General features: G+C 46.3%; 4 protein-coding genes across 4 annotated transcripts; all 4 read left to right on the plus strand.

The window, feature by feature from the left end:
- Positions 1-1775: 1775 nt before the first annotated feature.
- On the plus strand, positions 1776-6543 carry N7478_007588 (uncharacterized protein; the record flags this gene model as incomplete). The annotated part of the gene is made up of 3 exons (XM_056923802.1): positions 1776-2120; positions 2172-4691; positions 4744-6543. The coding sequence occupies 3 exons, from the start codon at positions 1776-1778 to the stop codon at positions 6541-6543; spliced, it is 4665 nt and encodes a 1554-aa protein (XP_056776528.1).
- Positions 6544-7748: 1205 nt separating this feature from the next.
- N7478_007589 (Major facilitator superfamily domain general substrate transporter) lies at positions 7749-8525 on the plus strand (the record flags this gene model as incomplete). The annotated part of the gene is made up of 1 exon (XM_056923803.1): positions 7749-8525. One exon carries the CDS (start codon positions 7749-7751, stop codon positions 8523-8525), a length of 777 nt encoding a protein of 258 aa, XP_056776529.1.
- Positions 8526-10172: 1647 nt separating this feature from the next.
- N7478_007590 (uncharacterized protein) lies at positions 10173-14511 on the plus strand (the record flags this gene model as incomplete). The annotated part of the gene is made up of 14 exons (XM_056923804.1): positions 10173-10223; positions 10279-10561; positions 10629-10862; positions 10949-11179; positions 11286-11818; positions 11895-12057; positions 12107-12451; positions 12509-12626; positions 12682-12753; positions 12799-12914; positions 12977-13118; positions 13198-13767; positions 13835-14224; positions 14295-14511. The coding sequence occupies 14 exons, from the start codon at positions 10173-10175 to the stop codon at positions 14509-14511; spliced, it is 3465 nt and encodes a 1154-aa protein (XP_056776530.1).
- Positions 14512-16038: 1527 nt separating this feature from the next.
- On the plus strand, positions 16039-17195 carry N7478_007591 (elongation of very long chain fatty acids protein; the record flags this gene model as incomplete). Its single annotated transcript, XM_056923805.1, has 3 exons — positions 16039-16449; positions 16531-16813; positions 16873-17195. 3 exons carry the CDS (start codon positions 16039-16041, stop codon positions 17193-17195), a joined length of 1017 nt encoding a protein of 338 aa, XP_056776531.1.
- Between the last annotated feature and the right edge of the window lie 3469 nt (positions 17196-20664).

Below are 20664 nucleotides of genomic sequence, written 5' to 3' on the forward strand. Positions count from 1 at the left end.
GCGCATCGCACTCAGCTCGTGCTCGTGCACGTGTGGCAACACCCCAAGGGCCATCGTCGATCACCATGTCAGAAGTCTATCACAACTTGCAATGGGTCGTAATCTTTACCGCCCAATACACCGCTATCTGTACTGTACCCTCGACATGGCCCTGGAGCCCTGGGTGTTACCGTATTACCGGTATCGTAGTTTCTGCCTGTCTAAAATAGTACTTTTGCCGTGGTTACTGTGGTCGTAGTCATGGAGAGGTAAATGGATTTAAACGCAAAAAAGTTACATACAAAAGTGGTGTAAAAATGATCAAGGTCCGTTTTTTCTACCGTGAGGTCTGCCTTTCTAATACCACTCAACGACTGTATCAATGTATCTCTGTAAGCAACGCAACATACATCTAAATTTCTGTAAAGCAAAGAATTCAGTGGAAAGCAGCAACAAGCCTGCTATAAGCACCTATCCCAAATAATAAGGGGTATGAAATCATCAATTGATTAGATGGATGGAAATTCGAAAGTTTTGATTGGCAGAAAGAAAGGTAACAGAAGAAGAAATGCGGTTGATAGTTATCGGACCCAGATTATTTCAACGCAACTGCACTGTCTGGAACTATTGATGTATAGTACAGATGGATCAATAGCTGTTATCAATACAGTATGTTTACATAGGGATAGAAAATGATATATCGTAAATGCAAATTATTTTTACGCCCAATGAAGGCCATAGAGGTACGAAAGGCGACCTACGATTGGTACTCGGACCCGCCGACCCACCGTTCTCCCGTTCTCCTGGGAATCTGGATAGGGGAATTTACCCGTTCCCCGTCCAACCACAGATCTAATTCACCTGAAGAACCCCCTGTCACGATCACGATCTACACGACATTATAACACACTCGTCAGGAAAATGTCCATAAGAAGAATAGCCCGAGATCACATTGTGGCGATGCAGTAGATTGGCGATGCTCCATGATGGGTTACTTGCCACTAATTCACATGGTAATCTAAGGTAAATCGTTCACGAGACTTAATATTTTGTCTACTGTACGTACGTATTGAAGAGGGGAAATAGGCCTGTATTGGAATACTAGTCAGATAAACCCACAGCAAAACATCACTATCTTTCCCTGGTCAACGCGGGAAGTCAGAATCGCAGAACGTAGCAGCCATGTGATTAAAAGAGTGTAAGAAGTGTGTTATTCAGAACTAATCGTAACGCGATGCTGAGCTTAACCTCTTGGTCCACTTCCCTCGTGTAACAATTACAGCAAATACGGATTAATCGGATATGCCAATGAAATCATGGATCTTCTGCTCCGTGAAGAGCTGAAACTTGTTATGTATTTACTCGATGATCCTTTTTTTTACCAGGTGTTTTATTTTTAATGGGGACTCAGCTCTTTTCAGCTTGTAGATCTCTTTCTGGACCCACCTTCCACCCACGTTTATCCACAGTGCACTACGAAAGCCAAGAGTGATTGGCGATTCGGATCTCGCTGCTCCACTGACAATACCAAGCCACTAGTGCAATGCTCAGTAATATACGTGTACAAGCTAACTTGCCACAGGTATGGTGTGTTGTTCATGTATCCCTTGCTGTTGCCGTATTGATCGTCGCGATGCCCCGGTCGAACTCTTTGCACTCCGCAAGCATGTCATTGCAGACTACTAGCGATGATCTACCCCATGAACTAAAAGCTCCTTCTTCTCTGAACGGAGCCTGAAGACAGATTTGTCTATGTGTGATTGGTCCGGTGTTCCGCTTGGATACACCTCTCCAGAATGACAAGCGACACAGAGAGCTCGGCGATGGTGTCTCTCGTCGCAAACTCCCTCGGCTTGGCCGGTGTCGCCGTCTGTAGCATTTCGGCCTTGAGGAGCATATTCCGTCAGATGATGCGAAATGCAAAGTCCGCAAGCTATGAGCGCATCCCCGAAATCTACGAAGATCGAGATGGACCCGCGGCGTCGAGAGCAGTGCCTTATCTCTCCGACGGGATTCTGCGACAAATAGGTGCGATTCTAGTGCTAATTGGGACCATGGTGACATTATCGCGTGCCGTCCTGACCACGGACAAAGCCAACTCGCCGTTCATGATCGAACAGTGGCTGCAGTTCTCTGCCTGGGTTTGTCATTCCACTTTTTCTAAGCTTCATCGCTGACAATCAATTGATCAGATTCTTCTTTCAATGCAATGGGGTGCTATCCTGACTGAGCCGCTTTCCACGATCCGATTCCGTATGGCCTGCCATACATCTATTGGGAGCGCCCTCTGGATGGCCATGGCGTTCGCCGAGATGCTCGCGCAATTCAAATCCTCGGTATTTGACAAAGTCCAACTGATCCTCGCCACGATCCAATTCTTTCTTGCCACCTTCTCCGCCGCCTTAGCCCTTTTCCTACCCCGTCGTCCGGATGTTTTGCGAAACGGGACCATTATAGACCGGCAATTCACCACTACGGCTCTGGGCCGACTGACCTTCAGCTGGGTGGAGCCTTTGATGAATCTTGCTGTTCGGAACGAATCTGTGGACATGAAGGATCTGGCAGAGTTGGATTACGATACAAGATCAAAAACTCTTCACGCGTCATTTAACGAGCAAAAGACACAAGATTACAGAAATAGGACTCCGCAAAGATTATGGAAAAGGGTGATCCTCTGTCACAAATCTGCCATCATCCTCCAGTTCATCATGGCCATCACTGTCTCGTTTCTTAGCTTTCTGCCCCAAATCGCCCTCTTAGGAACCTTGAGGGCGTTGGAGGCACGGTCGCAGAGCACCGAACAGTCGACTCACGTGTTCATTTGCGTGTTGGGGTTCGGAGTATCCATGATCTCGTCGTCGACCCTCGATGTATGGCTACTCTGGATTTCCACCAGCCGTCTCGGCATGAAGATTTCCGCACAGCTCACAGTGGTCATATTTGACAAGTCTATCCATCTACAAAATGTCAAAGATTCCGTTCAGTCAATCGAAAATTCTCAAGAGGAAACAAGCGAGCATTGTCACAATTCAGACACCTCTAAGAACACACGCCAGAGTACCCTCAACCTGATGTCAGTAGACGTCAAGCGAATCGCCGACTTCGCATCCTTTAACTACTTCCTTTACCAGTGTCCCCTCAAGCTGGGAGTTGCCTGTACACTTTTGGCTAGCCTCGTTGGCTGGGAGGGTCTTTTGGCTGGACTGTCCGTCCTAGTCATTACGATCCCACTCAACGCATATGCGGCGAGGAAGTATTCTGGGTCCCAGGCTCAAATCATGAAGACACGAGACCTTAAGATGGCGGTAATTGTCGAAGCTCTACGAGGAATTCGCCAAATCAAATTTACTTCGCTGGAGTCCTCGTGGGAGGAAAAGATCAATGCGTTCCGAGATACCGAGCTTCGAGCACAGTGGAGAGCCTTTATCTGGCAGACGGCTCTCTTTGCTCTATCCCTCTTTAGCCCTCTCATGCTTTCTGCGGCAGCACTTGGGGTTTTCGCTCTCGTAAATGGGGGTTTGCCGGCTTCTGTTGCATTTACAGCTGTATCGGTCTTTGGGTCGATTGAAAACACTCTCGCTGTTTTCCCGGAAAGTATAGCTTGGCTTGTCGACTGTGCAATCAGTCTGAGACGCCTCGAATTTTTTTTGAAGCTGCCCGAAAACACATGCCAGTTGATCCCAGCTGATAGAATTTCATTTGTAAATGCTACCATATCTTGGCCATCGGGCGCCGACGAAGGATCGATCAGAGGCCGTTTCGTACTCGAGGATATTACCATGGAACTCCCCAAGAGTGGGTTGAGTGTTATTTCGGGACCGACAGGATCAGGGAAAAGCCTTCTGTTATCCGCAATTCTTGGCGAGTCTGACGTTCTGAGCGGAAGTATCAAGGCCCCTCTGCGGCCTACCTTCCAAGAACATTTTGATGGAAACAATGGGCAATGGATTATAGAATCAGCAATGGCCTATGTAAGCCAGGTTCCTTGGATTGAGAACGGATCCATTAAAGACAATATTCTCTTTGGCCTGCCCTGCGATTCCGAGCGATACCAGGATGTTCTGTTTGCTTGCGCCCTGGACAAAGACCTCACCATACTCTCAGATGGCGACCTCACCGAGATTGGAGCCCAAGGTGTAAACATTAGTGGTGGGCAGAAATGGCGCATCTCCTTGGCCCGCGCGCTCTACTCTCGCGCCGGAATTCTCGTTATGGATGACGTGTTCAGTGCTGTTGATATACACACGGCTCGACACATCCTTGACCACGCCATCACCGGCCAGCTCACACGGGGAAGAACACGTGTGCTCGTTACCCATCATACAACCCTTTGCCTCTCGGCCATAGACTATGCCGTTCATCTGGATAACGGTAGAGTTTGCTATACCAAAACAGGGAATGAACTGAGACGGGATGGTGGACTTCAGATTCCAACCAACCAGGCCCTTGATGCGGAATTCGATGACTCAATATTGATGGATGCCACGCAGTCTCCTGGAGTTACCAATGCTTCGCGGCCCTCCTGTGGGATAGAAGATACACAAGATGGCGGCAAACAACCATCCCGTAAACTTGTGAAGGATGAGGGTCGAGCGAACGGCGCCGTTAAGTGGAAAGTATATAAAGGCTACCTCGCACAGGGTGGTAATATCTGGCTCTGTGCTATTCTACCGATTGTTTATCTGGGTTACAGTGGCCTGATGATTGCCCGAGTAGGTCTTCAATCCTTCTTAAAAGATTTTCTATCACTGACGTCTTCCACAGGCATGGTGGCTCAATGTTTGGACTAGTCACCAGTCAGCCCCAGAGCAAGACATATCGGTCATTCATCAAGCTGTGAACTATATGGCTGTACAGAAGATTCAGCTAGATGACGATATAGGCTTTTCGATCGCCGTCTACGTCGGAATTTCCCTATTAGCATGCGTCGCAGGTTCCCTGCGGGTTTATTTCATGTTCTCTCTTTCTCTTCGTGCATCCCGCAACCTTTTCCGTCATCTCCTGCATGCCATTCTCAGAGCCCCACTTCGTTGGCTGGATACGGTCCCTCTAGGACGAATCCTCAATCGCTTTTCGGCGGATTTCAGTGCGATCGACACCCAAATGGGATTGACGCTGGGTAACACGATCTATTGCGCAATTGAAGTAATTGGAGCTGTTTTTGCCGGTGCCATGGTCAACCCTGTGCTCGCCGTCTTAACTGGAATCATAGTTATAGTCTCGCTTTCCTTCTCCCGAAAGTACCTCGCGGCTGCCCGTGAGGTTAATCGATTAGGAAGTACAGCCAAGAGCCCCATCTTTGTCCAGTTTGATTCCATGCTAAGTGGCCTCGACACTATCCGGGCGTTTGGAAAAAGCGAAAATTACATATCTCGTGTTCAGGCGGCGGTCGATCGCCATGCACAAGCCTATTGGCATGGTTTGCTTCTAAACCGATGGCTTGCTTTCCGCATGGAGCTGATGGGGTTTCTCTTCACCTTCACAACGATGGTATTGGTGACATTCGCTAAGGGAATCACCGCTTCGGTTGCAGGATTTGCTATTAGTTTCGCGCTGCGCTACACGGGGGTAACCTCCCGCGCAATCCGGGTATACGTCACCCTAGAAATGGCCTTGAACAGCACCGAACGGGTTCAGGAATATTCCGATATTGATATTGAAGAACCTTACGGAATCGATCCTCCCGCTACTTGGCCAACTGAAGGACGTCTAGATGTATCTAACCTTGTGGTGGGCTATGCACCAGATCTGCCACCTGTCTTAAAAGGGCTCAATTTCCAGGCGGAACCAAACCAGCGCATCGGCGTTGTAGGACGAACTGGCGCCGGCAAATCCTCCCTAGCATTGGCATTATTCCGTTTTTTGGAAGCTCGCCAGGGTCAAATTCTTGTAGATGGGATCGATATTGCTAAGGTGAAGCTGCATCATCTTCGCAGTCGGCTAGCCATTATTCCCCAAGATCCAGTACTCTTCTCAGGTACAGTGCGATCCAATTTGGATCCTTTCGATCAGCACGATGACATGGAGCTACATAGTGCTCTTGAACAAGTTAATTGGGGTGGTGGCAGTGCCACCTCTAAAAGTGTCACTGATGAGAGTACCATTTTGGGTACCGCATCGAACAGCTCAATAGCCTCGGCAACGACTCGATACTCTAGTGACGGACTTTTTAGCAAGGTCGGTTCACTGCTCGATCAGCCTATCTCCCAAGGGGGTCAAAACCTGTCTCAGGGCCAGAGGCAGCTTCTATGCCTGGCGCGAGCAATCATTTCTAGGCCGAAGATCATGGTCCTGGATGAGGCCACATCGGCAGTTGATGGGGACACGGACGAGTTTATACAGCAATCAATCAGATCTGAGTTTGGACGCAATTCCACCCTTCTCGTCATTGCTCACCGCATCAGTACGATCGCGGACTTTGATCGAATCCTTGTTCTTGACGCTGGGAAGGCCGTTGAATTTGGACCACCGCGTGATTTGATGAAGATCGATGGGGGTGTCTTTCGATCGCTGGTGGAGGAAAATGGAGATAGAGAGGTGCTTGAAAATATTATTTTTGGGTAAGGCGAGAGGCGTGAATTACACTTGAACATTGCTTCGTCTTCCATTTCGGCATTCAATGGCTATAGATAGGTATCTAGGTCACTATATAATCAGACTTAATGTACAACAGAGCCGACAGGCAAAAAATATATCTATTCAACTTAACGACACATTGAGAAGGGAAGCCTAAATGTTCAAGTTTTGTGGTGCGTCTTCAGGGAATAAAAATGGTGCCTCAGGCTGCTTCATTCAAATGTTTCATCTCCACATTGGGTTAGATAAGGACTGAGCCCCACCTCATGAACACTTCGCAAAAGTTATAAACAAAGTCCGTTTGTTATGATTCTCTGCGGCGTCACTCTTTTTGTAACCGGCAGGCCGTTTTCTCACGAGATCCGATGAGCATCATTAAGCATCGTCAATAATGCTAGACGAAACTGCTCCTCTCCTTTCTGGACAGCAGAAACACACGTCAAGATGGCACTCGGTCTACTGGCTGTGCACTTCCGTCTTCTGTGTCTGTATTGCGACATCTTTCCTCAATGTACCCCTGACACAGCTCATTGAAAACAATATATGCAATCAATACTATCAGCAAATCCTGGCTGAGAGAAACTGTAAGACTGATAGAATTCAGTCTGAGGTAGCTTACCTGATTGGGAACCTCAATCTCGGCGAAGCCGTTGTCGGTATGTGCTATCCATAGCGGTGATGAAAACCCGAACGCTTACACTGCCAGGCCTTTTGGTGGCTTTTCCTTTTGGAACCTTGTCGGATAGGTAAGAACTCTCTGAACTGGTTACCCATAGGACTTCAAGCTCATCTGGTCGTAGGGTTGGTCGAAAGCCAGTGCTTATTTTATCCATAATTGGATCAACTCTCAATATCGCTTGGCAGCTGGGCGTCATCGCGTTGCCAAAAATTATCAATATTCAAGCAACTCTAGCTGGTCCGCTATTGATGATCATTGGTGGTGGAAACACTGTGCTTTTAGCTAATATGTATTCCATCGCGTCAGACTTGGCAGATCCGTCAGATAGGTATTATTATAACCTTAACTCTTACATTCAACTAGATCTTAGCTAACTGCTGAAATCAGGACTTCGACTTTCTTTTTGATGGCATTAGCTGCCTTGGTGGGAAATTCCATTGGCCCGGCCATCTCGTCAAAACTCATGGAGTCATATGTTTCATGGATCCCCGCTGTCTTGAGTTTATTCATGATTATGTCTTCTTTGATTCCACTGTTCTTTGTGCCTGAAACTTTATCTTCCACCAAGAACACGATTGACCAAGAAAGTGATGAAGTCGGCTGCGAGCAACCACATCCCAGGTCTATCCGCTTCCAACTTTCACAATCACTCGATCAATTTCTCGCGTCTTTCTCCGCTCTAAAGTCTTACTCTTTGATTATCGTATCGTCGATATTTCTAGCCGTTACGCCAGACCTTGTGGCAACTTCTCAGTTTATGGCTCAGTACATAAGCAAGCGATTCGGTTGGTCACTCGCCAAAGCAGGCTATCTAATAACCCTTCGTGGGGCTATTAACCTCATAGTTCTACTTCTTCTCCTTCCTCTTTTATCCAAAATCCTGCTTCGTTACCGCAGTCCTGCTGCAAAAGATCTAATTCTTGCAAGTGTATCAATCATATTCATCGCAGCTGGGGCACTTCTCATGGCGGCCCCGCAGATTGGAACACTGATAGTTGGACTGGCAGTGCATAGTCTAGGGTCAGGCCTTTCACCGATTCTGCGCTCTCTCGCAACAAGCTACGTGGCAAAGGAAGATATGACCAAGCTTAACACTATTCTCGGGATGGTTGAGATGTCGGGGACCCTATTTGCAGGACCTGTACTTGCCTGGTCATTTGATGCAGGAATGAAGCTAGGTGGTATTTTAATGGGGCTGCCTTATTTTGGCCTGGCAGGATCATTCATGTTGTGTTTTGTTGGTTTACTATTTGTTCGATCCTCTTCCTCAGAGCCAGATCTTGATGAATAAAGTAGAAAATACACGACATCGCAATTGCATCAAAGATCTTTTAGAATTTTTATATCAATGCCCGTGATGAGATCATTAGGAAATAACATTTAAGCCGGCCTTCGAGCCAAGGGTAGGTATTTCTTTAATTAAAAAACGCTCAGCGCTATTGTCCCCCGTAGCCGGGAGTGATATCTGTTCTATAATCCGGGGTGAATCAAAGCTAATTAATGTAAGGTTACGGGCGGTTCATCCTGACAAAATACCCCCAGTCAACGGCCAATCAGCTTGAACCGAACGCCTTATCGCTTATCAGCTTATAGGTTCTCAATATACTCCTAGTTTGACCAGGGTATACAGACAAGTGCATATGTCGAGATAAGCCCGGATGGACGCCAAGCCAGCCTTTACTAGGGTACCACCGGATCCCCGACGGCGAATCTCCAACGTACATGGACCAAGCCAAAACTGCGAAGGCGTAATCACTAGCCGCATTTGATCTAGGGATCTATTCAAGACAAAGAAAATTGCCTGGTTAAATCTCATGCCTTTCCAGGCTGCACTGTTATCCCGTCTACTTAGGGATCTGCATCTGCATCGTGAAATTCTAACCAAGATCTCAGTTTGGACACGCAATACCCGTCAGGCTGCACCTCAATATTGTTGAACTCCATTATGGTACAAGCTCGGGCCTTGGGCGTATGCGGGGACGCCCAGTTTGGCCCTATCGTCGCTACAACGGAATGTCGCGATGGATTCGATTTCACTGTCAATTTTGAGTCGGTGATGATGAGCATCATCCCCGCCGCTTGCTTTCTCTTGTTAGCATTTTTTCGAGCGCTTCACTTGCTGCGAAAGTCACGGACTGTGACCTCTTCCACGTTTCGAGTGGTCACACTAGTAAGCAGTTTCCGGCTATCTGCGCTATCTAAGATTCAGCAGTCTCCTAACATTGCGCGGTACTAGAGCGCGTCGGCAACATTTGCAGCTTTGCAAATTGCATTAGTGGTGCTAGTTCTCAAAAGTCACCCCATTTCAGAACCTACCCTACTTACAAGTGCCATTCTCGACCTTTTGGCGGCACTGCTCATTATCCCACTTGTTGATCTAGAACATGTCAGGTCCGTTCGTCCGTCATTTCTAGTATCTGCCTATCTGTTCATCACAGCACTTTTCGATATTGCTCGGGTGCGCACATCCTGGCTCCTACCAGACAACTATGTCTACTCCGCTGTGCTTTCTACATCGCTAGCCATCAAGCTGGTTCTCTTGCTGCTGGCCAGTGTGGAAAAGAAGCACTGGTTTCGATCCGCCAATGAACCCCACTCAGTAGAAAGTTTGAGCGGCCCGTTCACACGTGGTTTATTTACCTGGCTGAATGGATTACTTTTGAGAGGTCGATCTGCGGTGCTTGCAGTAGATGATCTCCCAACCGTTCACGAAAAGCTTTTGTCTTCGGATTTGTCGGATCGATTCGCAAATGCTTGGGCTGGGTGCGACCAGACCAAAGGAAATGCATTTTTCTGGGTGCTGCTCAAGTCTTTGCGCTGGGAAATGATATTAATTGCCTTTCCTCGGATTTGCGTAGTTGGATTTAGTATCGCCCAGCCATTCTTGATAGGGAAAGTAGTCAGTGTTTTACAGGAGAGCGATGATTTATCTTTAAAAATGAGCTATGGCTTACTTGCAGCAACTGGGATTATTTTCACCGGAATCGCTGTACGTATTTACTGTTCTCCTGAGTGCTGATAACCAGACTGATATTCCTTTTCAGGTCTTCAGAGCTTCTTATGAACATCTGGGATACCGTGCTGCCACCATGATCCGAGGCGGTTTGATGAGTCTTGTCTTCAAGCACATGATGGCTCAGCCTTTGGGAAGTACAGACGAATCCAGAGCCATGTCTCTTATGGGATCTGATATAGAGATGCTAGCTGAGTACTTCTATTCGGTCGCGTGTGAGACGTGGGCGAACGTGCTCCAATTAGCACTAGCTACATGGTTGTTGGCAACAGAGGTCGGTGCTGTCTGTGTTGCACCCGTTATAGTTGCGATCGGTCAGTTCTATCTATGTGTCTATCCCCATTTATCCCATAATTTCACTATCTCACAGACCTACATCAGCATTTACTACTAGTGCCTTCGCCATGGGGAATATCGTTTCCAGTCGGCAAAGGGACTGGCTTCAGGCCACGGAAAAGCGCATCACCTTCACAAGTTCCGTCATGGGTTCCATTCGAAACGTGAAATTTCTCGGCCTATCGGAAATAATGAGTTCCAAAATTGAAGCGTTGCGCTTGGAAGAACTTGTGGTCTCAAAGAGATTCCGACGAATTCAGTCAATCCGTGTTTGCATGAGTGAGTTAAAATACCTGTTCTTTCCTCCCACGAGTTAACCACAGCTATATCAACCTTCTGGTATAATACTGATATCTGTCTAATAGTCAATGCTCCCTTAGCGATTGGACAGCTTGCGACACTGGCTGCCTATGCAGTAGTTGCTTTGCTGCAGGGCTCTGGCGGTCTAGCCGTTAACCAGGCCATTACATCCTTATCACTTATAAGCCTGATGATTACGCCACTCAGCTATCTCATGTTAGCAATTCCTGATACATTTTCTTCAATAGGTTGTCTGTATCGGATCCAAGACTTTCTAAAAAGTCAAAAGTATATTGGTAAGATGTTAGCCCTCTGGTCGCGGACTGGTTGGCTGCGGTCCGGTTTTCTACGCGACGATCATCCTGTATGATAGTAAAACTAATCAAACTATTTGGCTTGCAGAGAAAAGACTTCTTCCGAATACATTGGACAGTCCTTCTCTTTTACATGAAACTGTTTCCGGGGTTGAACTTTCTACCTTACCACAGCTTCTACCCATCGATAACGATGTTGTCGTCTCTCTTGAAAATGTCATCTTTAGTTGGAAATCCCCCAGCACATCGGAGACATCTGGCACATCGGTCAAGTTGAGAGAATCCCCTACTGGGAACCTGGTTGTTCTTTTGGGTCCGGTCGGGTCCGGTAAATCCACTTTCCTCAAGGGTTTGGCAGGTGAAACGCCAGTGTTAAGTGGAGAGCTCTTCGTGAAGTACCCAGACATCGCTTTCTGTGACGACACACCATGGCTATCCAACACATCGATACAAAAGAATATTGTTGGCGAGGATTCAGAATCTGATTTCGACCCTGATTGGTACCGCACCGTTGTGAGTGCATGTGCACTGGACCTGGATTTCATGAAAATGGCAGCAGGCGATCAGACATTAGTCGGCAGTAAAGGATCCAACCTGAGTGGAGGACAGAGACAAAGAATTGTAAGTGACTTTCCGGTATACCCCTACCGATTCAAAAAGTTTGGGTCACTCATTTGGACTTTGCGATATTACATAGGCGATCGCACGAGCAGCCTATGCACGCCGACGAATTGCTTGCTTCGATGATGTTCTAAGTGGCCTTGATAATTCAACCTCGCGAACCGTGTTCAACAATGTCTTCGGTCCGGCTGGACTATTGCGCCGATTGGGTTGTATTGTATTTTTAGCCACACACAGTAGTAAGTTCATCTCTCTCGTAGAATCGCGGCTTGGCTCACCATATTCCAGCTTTCTGTCTACCACAAGCGGACTTGATTATGGTCCTTGGTGAAAATGGAAAAGTAGTCAAACAAGGCACTTATCGCCAGATCCAAGGCGAAATAAAGGGAAGCATTGAAACGGATTATCCTCAACCATCAAAAATGGATAATGAGGTTGAAGGTGACGAGAATCTAAATATGCCTGTAGAGGCTTCCACTCCTAGCACAAACACCGCTTCGTCTACGAAAGCCCGCCAGCGAAAGTCGACCGAACTGGCTGTATACAAGTATTATTTTTCTGCGCTTGGTTGGTCTCGAGTTGCTATTTTGCTTCTTTTTACCGTTACTGAGGCTTCGACGAGCGCATTCCGCTGTAAGTTTCATACAGAATTTCCATTATCCGCATGTCACCAGGCTAACTTTTTCTAAGATGTATGGGTCAGCATGTGGTCCTCCAGTAGTGATAATGCTTCGCGCCTTGGATACTGGCTTGGGATGTATGGAATGCTCTCCGTTGTGCAGACTGTTTCGCTTGTTCTTGCTGTATTGTAGGTTGGCAACTATCACTCTTTCTGGATTATCATGCTCTCTAACATTATCAAGTTGGACCTGGGTCGTCATCGTTCCATTCGCCTCTCGGAACCTCCACACAACGGTGCTTCGGACTTGCATGAGGTAAGACATGTTTGCGTCTATTATGATCCTAGCTAACTAGCGTAGTGCCCCTATGTCCTTCCTATCAAATGTAGATTCCGGTGATCTTATCACCCGCTTTAGTCAAGATATGAGACTTGTTGATATGATCTTGCCTCGCGGCTTCATATCCACAGGCCTTCGTAAGTAATATGGAAGAAGCCAGAATGAATTGGTCCATATTCTAATTTTCACTGGAATGCAGAACTCTTCGGGGCCATTGCCCAAGGCGCCACTACGATAGCTTCTTTGCCCTATTTGGCAGCGACTTTACCCCTTCTGATTGGACTCTTGTATTCCATTCAAAAGTTTTATCTCCGAACATCTTCACAATTACGACTTCTTGAGTACGTCATTCATTATCTTCTCATTTAATGCCATAGTTTTTTATTTTACAACCCACAAAGCTAACACACGCTCTTACAGAATTGAACTTAAGAGCCCTCTCTACACACATTTTATGGAGTCTCTGGCCGGAGTAAATACAATCCGAGCTTTTGGTTGGACTCATCATACAACAAATCGGATGCTATCAATTCTAGATACCGCACAAAGGCCCTATTACCTTCTACTGTGCATTCAAAGATGGCTAAGTCTCGTGCTCAACCTGATTGTTGCCGGCATAACTTTGCTACTCGTAGGGCTATCCATCCCTCTTCGGTCTAATATGGACCCAGGTCTCCTAGGCATTGCCCTTGTGATGATGATGAATCTCGGGCTCGTTTTATCAGAATTGATTCAAAACTGGACTCTACTCGAGACATCTCTGGGTGCAATTTCCCGTATCAAAGACTTTGCTGAGCAGACCCCTCGTGAAGAGACTCAGATCGCCTCTCAGACGGATAGTCGAGCAACAGAGTGGCTCACAAGGGGTGAAATTCACTTCCTGGATACCAGTATTGCTTGGAACACCGTTGATCCCAACCCACTTCTCAACAAGATCAATATTCGGATTGGAGCGGGTGAGAAATTTGGCCTGTGTGGCAGAACTGGAAGGTAAGAAACATATTATTTTGTTTTCTTAAAAATAAATACTCGATTCTAATGTACTATGCCCGAATAGTGGAAAGAGCACGTTGGCACTATCTCTCCTTCGTCTAAACGAGATCGTATCCGGACAGATTCTCATCGACGGCCAAGATATTGCTTCTATGTCTCGATTTTCAATCCGAGATCAAATCAGCTGTCTCAGTCAAGAGCCATTCATCTTCCAGGGCACAGTGAGAGAAAATCTCGATCCACAAGGCAAGAGTTCTAGCTCGCAAATTGTTGATGCTCTTCATTCCGTGGGTATCTGGTCTATTCTCGCAGCGTCTGAGTGTCTTACCGAGGAAATATTAAACACAAAGCTAGATGAGAGCATCCTATCACAAGGCCAGAAGCAGCTATTCTGTCTAGCCAGAGCTTTGCTGAAGAAAAGCAAAGTCTTGATTTTGGATGAGCCAACCAGCAGGTAAGCGCATATTGAACCTCCCAGGGTTTTTTCTTTCTACGAATTTCATGATAGCTAATTAGTTGTGCAGTTTGGATCCCGAAACAGATGCCAAGGTGCAGAATGTGATTAGGGAAGTTTTTAGTGGCTGCACTGTCATCATGGTCGCGCATCGAATCCATACGCTACTTGATTTTGATCAGGTGGCTGTCTTGCATAGCGGTCAAATTGTAGAGATGGGCCATCCCCACGATTTGCTGGGGAATCCTGCTGCAGAATTCACGAAATTGTCAGCCCTCGAATCGTGATATGCCAACGCATGTGGAACTCAGACTAGATGAAGCGTTTGCAACTACACCACATTTATTGATTTTCGACTCGAATATTAAACCTTGGAAGCGATATCAAATTGAAATTCAGCTTATTATCTAGTAGCATTCAGTAAAAAGTTTGGAATTTAAATCCATCCATTTTTAATTGCATAATCGTGGAAATCGATGATATATATATTCTGGAAATATTAAACATCCGAGAATCTACTCGGCATCCGTTTTCAATGCCTGAACACTGGCAATGAATGGATTTCAATCAAAGAGTAGGATAAAATTTGATTCCACTCCAGTTGGTTAGTCTTCACTGAAAATTCAGGTTGATTCCCTACGAATGATTGTGGTTCCATTGTTCCGATTTCTGGTCGAGGATCACCTTGAACATGTGGCCCCGACACTGTATACATTACATGCTGGGGAAACCATCCAATTAAATGCCAGCTAATTACACCCGTATCCACAGTGGGCCATTTCCACCGGCGCAGAATTCTCATATTTGATTGTTGGGTAATCATCAAGTGGACAGCTAGGTTTACAGTGCTGTTTGCTATATGCATGAACAGCGAGAATTCCGTTCGTTATTTCTTGGTTAGCCAAAATATGAACCAACGCGCCCTGGTGAGAAGTTAGGATTGACGATGTATGCCTCGGCCGGTTCCTGGTACCTGGAACTCTACACCCCACCGTTTACAGCCTATATACTCGATACTCAGGTCTTAAACCTTGATGTGGAGACCATCATTGTGTTAAGATTAAATAAAATAAGGAGAAAATGTGAAGTTCTTTACCACCCAAGCGATTGATCATGAAAAGGGGTTGTACAGCCTCGGCTTGAAGAGTATACAATTTCTCAATTGCACACTCTCCGGTACCCTGGAATTGTAACCCTCCCATGTAAAAAAGAGCCAGGAGATTGGTTTACAGTTGAAAGAACCTGTAACAAGCTATTTGAATCTTACTTGATAAAATTAGATCAATTGGGGGCAAGTAAGACGATACCTGAACAACAAACCTTGGGGGCTGACAGCCGCAAACAGTGAGCATGTGACTAAGTGGACAGGTGTTTATATTTGCAAATACAGCCAAACCAAGAGAGTAAAACGTGCAGAAACTTGATAGAAACGGATTATAGTTGTAAATAGTCCCAAGAGATGCTAATAATGACCAGAGAATACAAGTATATACATGACTCTGTACACATCTCGGAAGCCCACGGGGGATTATCCCCCCTTTTACTGTTCGCGCTAGTCCCGATTGGGATCTCCACGCCAAAAAGTGACTTGTTCTCCTGTTCTTCTCTTTCTTCCTCTTCTTCTTCCCCTAGAAAAACATCCGGTCCTTTACATCTTTTCTTTTCTTTCCTTTCTGGCTGGTCGCAATTGCTCCTCCTTAAAGAGAAAAAGAGAGAGCATTTGCTTGCTTCGACCTTTTTCTTACACCTTTTAATATTATTTTCTTTTTCGGAATTTTACGTCAATCCCTCGTCCCCCGGACCTCCCTTTCACAATGGCGTCCGAGTTCCTCCAGAATGTGCCCCTCCCATCAATTGAGCGCCCTTTCGGCGTGCACCTGTGGCCGCTCTTCGATAAAGCCTTCGAGCAGGTGAAGGGATACCCCGCCAGCGAATTCAAGTTCCAGGAGGGCGTTACCGCCATGTCCACCCTTAAGGAGACCGCGATCATGCTCGTCACATACTACATCGTCATTTTCGGCGGTCGCGAAGTGATGAAGAACTTCCCTGCCTTCAAGCTGAACACTCTTTTCATGCTTCACAACCTAGTTTTGACCATCATCAGTGGTGTTTTGTTGGTTCTGTTCTTGGAGCAGTTGATCCCCACCCTTTGGAACCACGGTGTTTTCTACGCTATCTGTGATTATAACGGTGGATGGACTCAGCCCCTCATTGTGCTGTACTACGTGAGTTTATCTTTCGATTATACGCGACGAATCATCGCGCAAAGGAAAACTGAACCTGACTGACCTCGATTTCCTCGCTAGCTCAACTACCTCAACAAGTACTGGGAGTTCATTGACACCGTTTTCCTCGTCCTCAAGAAGAAGCCCCTAACCTTCCTCCACACCTACCACCACGGTGCCACTGCCCTTCTGTGCTACACTCAACTCATTGGTTTGACTGCCGTGCAATGGGTTCCCATCACCATCAACCTGCTAGTCCACGTTGTTATGTACTGGTACTACTTCCAGAGCGCTCGCGGTGTTCGCATCTGGTGGAAGAAGTACATCACCATGCTTCAGATTCTCCAGTTCGTCATTGACGTTGGTAAGTGGAAAATACAATATTTGCCGGTCAATCTGAATTACGTTAACACTTTCGCGCAGGCTTCATCTACTTCGCCTCTTACACCTACTTCACCTCCACCTACTTCGCATGGGCACCCAACATGGGTCACTGCGCCGGTGAGGAGTTCGCCGCTTTCGCCGGTATCGCCATTATCACCTCCTACCTCTTCCTCTTCATCGGTTTCTACATTGCCACCTACAAGAAGGAGGTCAAGGTCGGCCGCCCTCGTCGCAACACTGGCAAGAAGTCTCTTATCGACATGCGCAACTTCGAGATCCCCTCCCCTGCCGCCGGCGCCAACGGTACCGCTACCTCTACTGGCCGCTCCAACGGCCCCGTCACTCGCTCCCGCAAGGCCTAAGCGGGTCGCCAATTAAATACCTACGTGATGCTATATAATCAGCACCTGTAGTCTGGCGGGACGGAAATTCGCATATACTCGAGGAATGTTGTGGATCAATTCCTGAGGAATTGAAAGGAGGAAAAAAAACCATTCTATCATCATTGAATTCCGACATGTGAGCCCTGTACAGAACAGTGCGGATGCTACCCACAATGATTCATTCACTTTATAACTGTTTTTAATGAATGACCTTTCACAATGCCAGACTCGACGGTCTGTTCGTCTATGCGACATGGACCCCGGTTGTGAGAATGGTATGTCGAGATGGGCCATGATGTCAGACCACGACCGGGAAACCCTAGTCCTTGGGATAAGGCATTTTCTTCTCTCTTTTTTTTACTTTCACTCGGACAGACTGGGAAGTTCTGTGCTGGTTGTATTCTATAATGCCATATTCTGTTCATGTTTGTCGTTGTTAACCCCCCTTTTGGCCTGCCGGTGGCAGGCCCTTTTGATTGCATCTGTTCACCCTTATTTGTTACTATTATAGATGTTAGGTTATATATCATGCTAAATGTAATCATTCATATCAATTTCGCCTGACAGTAACTCGGTGGTTGGGATTGTAAGGACTGAAGCAAGGAATAATAGCATGGCATTTTCATGACTCCATTTGATATTGCTATAGACCCGTGTGTACTTGCAGGTGGCAGGCATATGGGGCATGTACGGAGAAGTCTGCATTATGCGTACTGTACATCTGAGTGCATCAAAAGAAATGAGCTATACAGACAACGCAATAGGGGATATCACATATCACATATCACAGATATCATAACCAACAAAGTAGCACAGACAACACCATAACCTCGACATATCATCTCCAATAAAACAACCAAAACAAATAACAACGTTGATATGGAAACGAAGAACCTTCGTTACTCGTTGTGCACTATCACATCCACAGTCCCACAGTTATGCAGGAACGAACCGGGGTGTAGATCCCAAGAGGCTTGTGCAGCACAAACAAACGCCAGGAAGTGACAGATCCAAACCGCGTGAATAAACCGCAAATACGGGAAATAAAGATCATCATATGCCGACGGAAGGCAATTGGATTCGAAATCCAACCTCCAGCTATTCCGTCCATACTTTAGGTTCCTCGGATCGGAGACGGAAAGCATAGGTACGGTTCAGCGCATGGCATGCCAATAATTGAGTTTGAACTTCTCATCCAGCCTTCTCTGGTCTCACGCCAGCCTCTGTGCTATACTAACTTATGTAGTATGTTCAATTTAGAGGCAGGTAATTGCTTTGTCTGGCATAGTGGAGAGAAGTGACATGTCGATCTCTCATCATCGCATTGACCAGCCATCTAACGTGGCCGGGAGATATTCAATAGTCCGTAGATCATGGAGCTGGAGGCTGATTTTCCACCTAAAAAGCAAAGAGATTCGTCCGCGAATCAATAAAAGGAAATATAAATGTATACCTTGCGTAACGACCAAGAATCAAATCAATGGACCCAGAAAAAGTCCACGATAACCCATGCGAAAACCATGCAGGGCCCCAGCTCGATTACCGATAATTACTAGGAGCACAGACAAAAGCAAAGGCAAACGAAAGCCAACAAAGTCAAGAAAAGGGGCAAGGAAGGAAAAGCGAAGATTCTTTCGAAACAGAGTGTAGAGTGTCAAGTTGACGGGCCAACACGCGTGGCGCCGACATCATGGCAGAAAGTCTTTTTTATAAAACCGACCAGACCAATTTGAAAGCTCTACGTAAAGGCATGCATCTATATTGGGAAATTAGTCTAAACTGCGTTCGAACAGACGAAACCGGTGGAGTCGCTCGTGGACCCCGTACATAGTTAGTACAGGTAATAGCATCACTGTTGGGGCCGGCGGCAAGACGGATAATGAAAGTCGAGTACTTAGTGGCGGAGGATCAGCTTCATCTGGATGTAAGCCGCTGTCAGATGAAGGTTGGGAATGTATTCCGGATTTTCAAAGCGGAATATTCAATCAATTTGTGAATTAGACTTGGTGGTCCTTGCTTGATGTGGCTGCGATTAGGGAATGGTTTGGCAATGGTTTATTAAGGTGCAGTTGATAGATGATATCAATGCTGTATCTGGAGTGGTCGAATTAATTTTTTATTTTATTTTATTTTGTTTCTGTTCTCAAACGGGCTATAAATAACATTTGAATCGAAACAATAGCGCGCGCGACTCGGGACAGTGGATGTGGAGAGAATTCGCCGATAATCACTGCATGCAAGGAGCGAGTCGCTTTGCTCCATACTAATTCTGACGGAATCATTCTTCTTTTCTTCTTTTCTCATACAAACTATATTACTTTTGATTAAATTACTTGATGATATTTTATCGAACATGCCATTTCCAGGTTCCTACTCTGGTATAACTGTTCTGGTTATACTATTTATGCTCGATGATCTCAATGGCGTCGGCCCCTTAGTGAATGCCCCTAGTGAATTAGAACGGCCGCGATGAAATTCTTCAACTACCCGATTTACATTGAGAATTCTCCTGGGGCGAACATGCCTACAGGAAGATGATCCTTTTTATTTTTTTTTTGACTATATAGAATTTAGTTGAAGGCGAAATTCATGACATACATAGATCACTTGTCTCCTAGGACCCCTGAACTTCTCCTTTTGCATAGCACAGGCCCTTAAACCCTTTAGGGTGACAGGGCGGGGGATTATCCTTATGCCTGTGTGCCTGGACCTGTGTACCTGCACTAGGCTGTGTACAACCCAGTGTCCCGATGTGCCCCTGGCATGAGATGAGGACCGCGCGTTATGCAGAGCAAGAAAAAGAAAGAAAAAAGAAAAGAAAAGGGGAGAATTGTTGGGATTGTTGAATGACCACGGAATAATAACTAGGTGGCATTTAGAAGCAAATACTTACTCATGTCGTAGTATTGAACTGACTCATGTCGTAGTATTGAAGTGGATTCTATTCATTAAGAAGGCGATCTAGTTTCATAAGTTCCAAGTTTCAGACTGCACAATCCCCAAACAGTTCGTCGTAGCGTGTTTGAGTTATACATGTCTCCACTCTTCTGGAGCGGCGGCTAACTTGGCAATTCCTTAGGTACATTAGGCACAAGGCCAAGAGTAGCTAGAGCAGGTCGTTTTCTATCTCGATTCTCTTCCGGATTGACATCTCCACCGCGGGCGCTTCCAAACTTGGTCCCTCCATCCGATAATCTACGAGCCGTGGTGTGATCCTATATCCATATTCCTTGAAGATCTTCCCTTTCACGGTGTTAACAGAAGTAATATACTTCAATTTTCTCTCTTTTCATATTGTGATATTTTTTTTACCCCAACCCTCTCATACTTTCCGTCCTACATTGCCCAATTTAGCTGCCGCCACCATCTTCCTGCGGCTAGGAACTGGGAAGCGAATGATATTCCCCCATGCTGACTTGCTGCAGGCCCGGCGTTAATGCACATGTGT

This window comes from Penicillium angulare (genome assembly GCF_028827245.1).
Source record: "Penicillium angulare strain IBT 27051 chromosome Unknown utg000005l_segment0_segment0, whole genome shotgun sequence".
Lineage (NCBI taxonomy): Eukaryota > Fungi > Ascomycota > Eurotiomycetes > Eurotiales > Aspergillaceae > Penicillium > Penicillium angulare.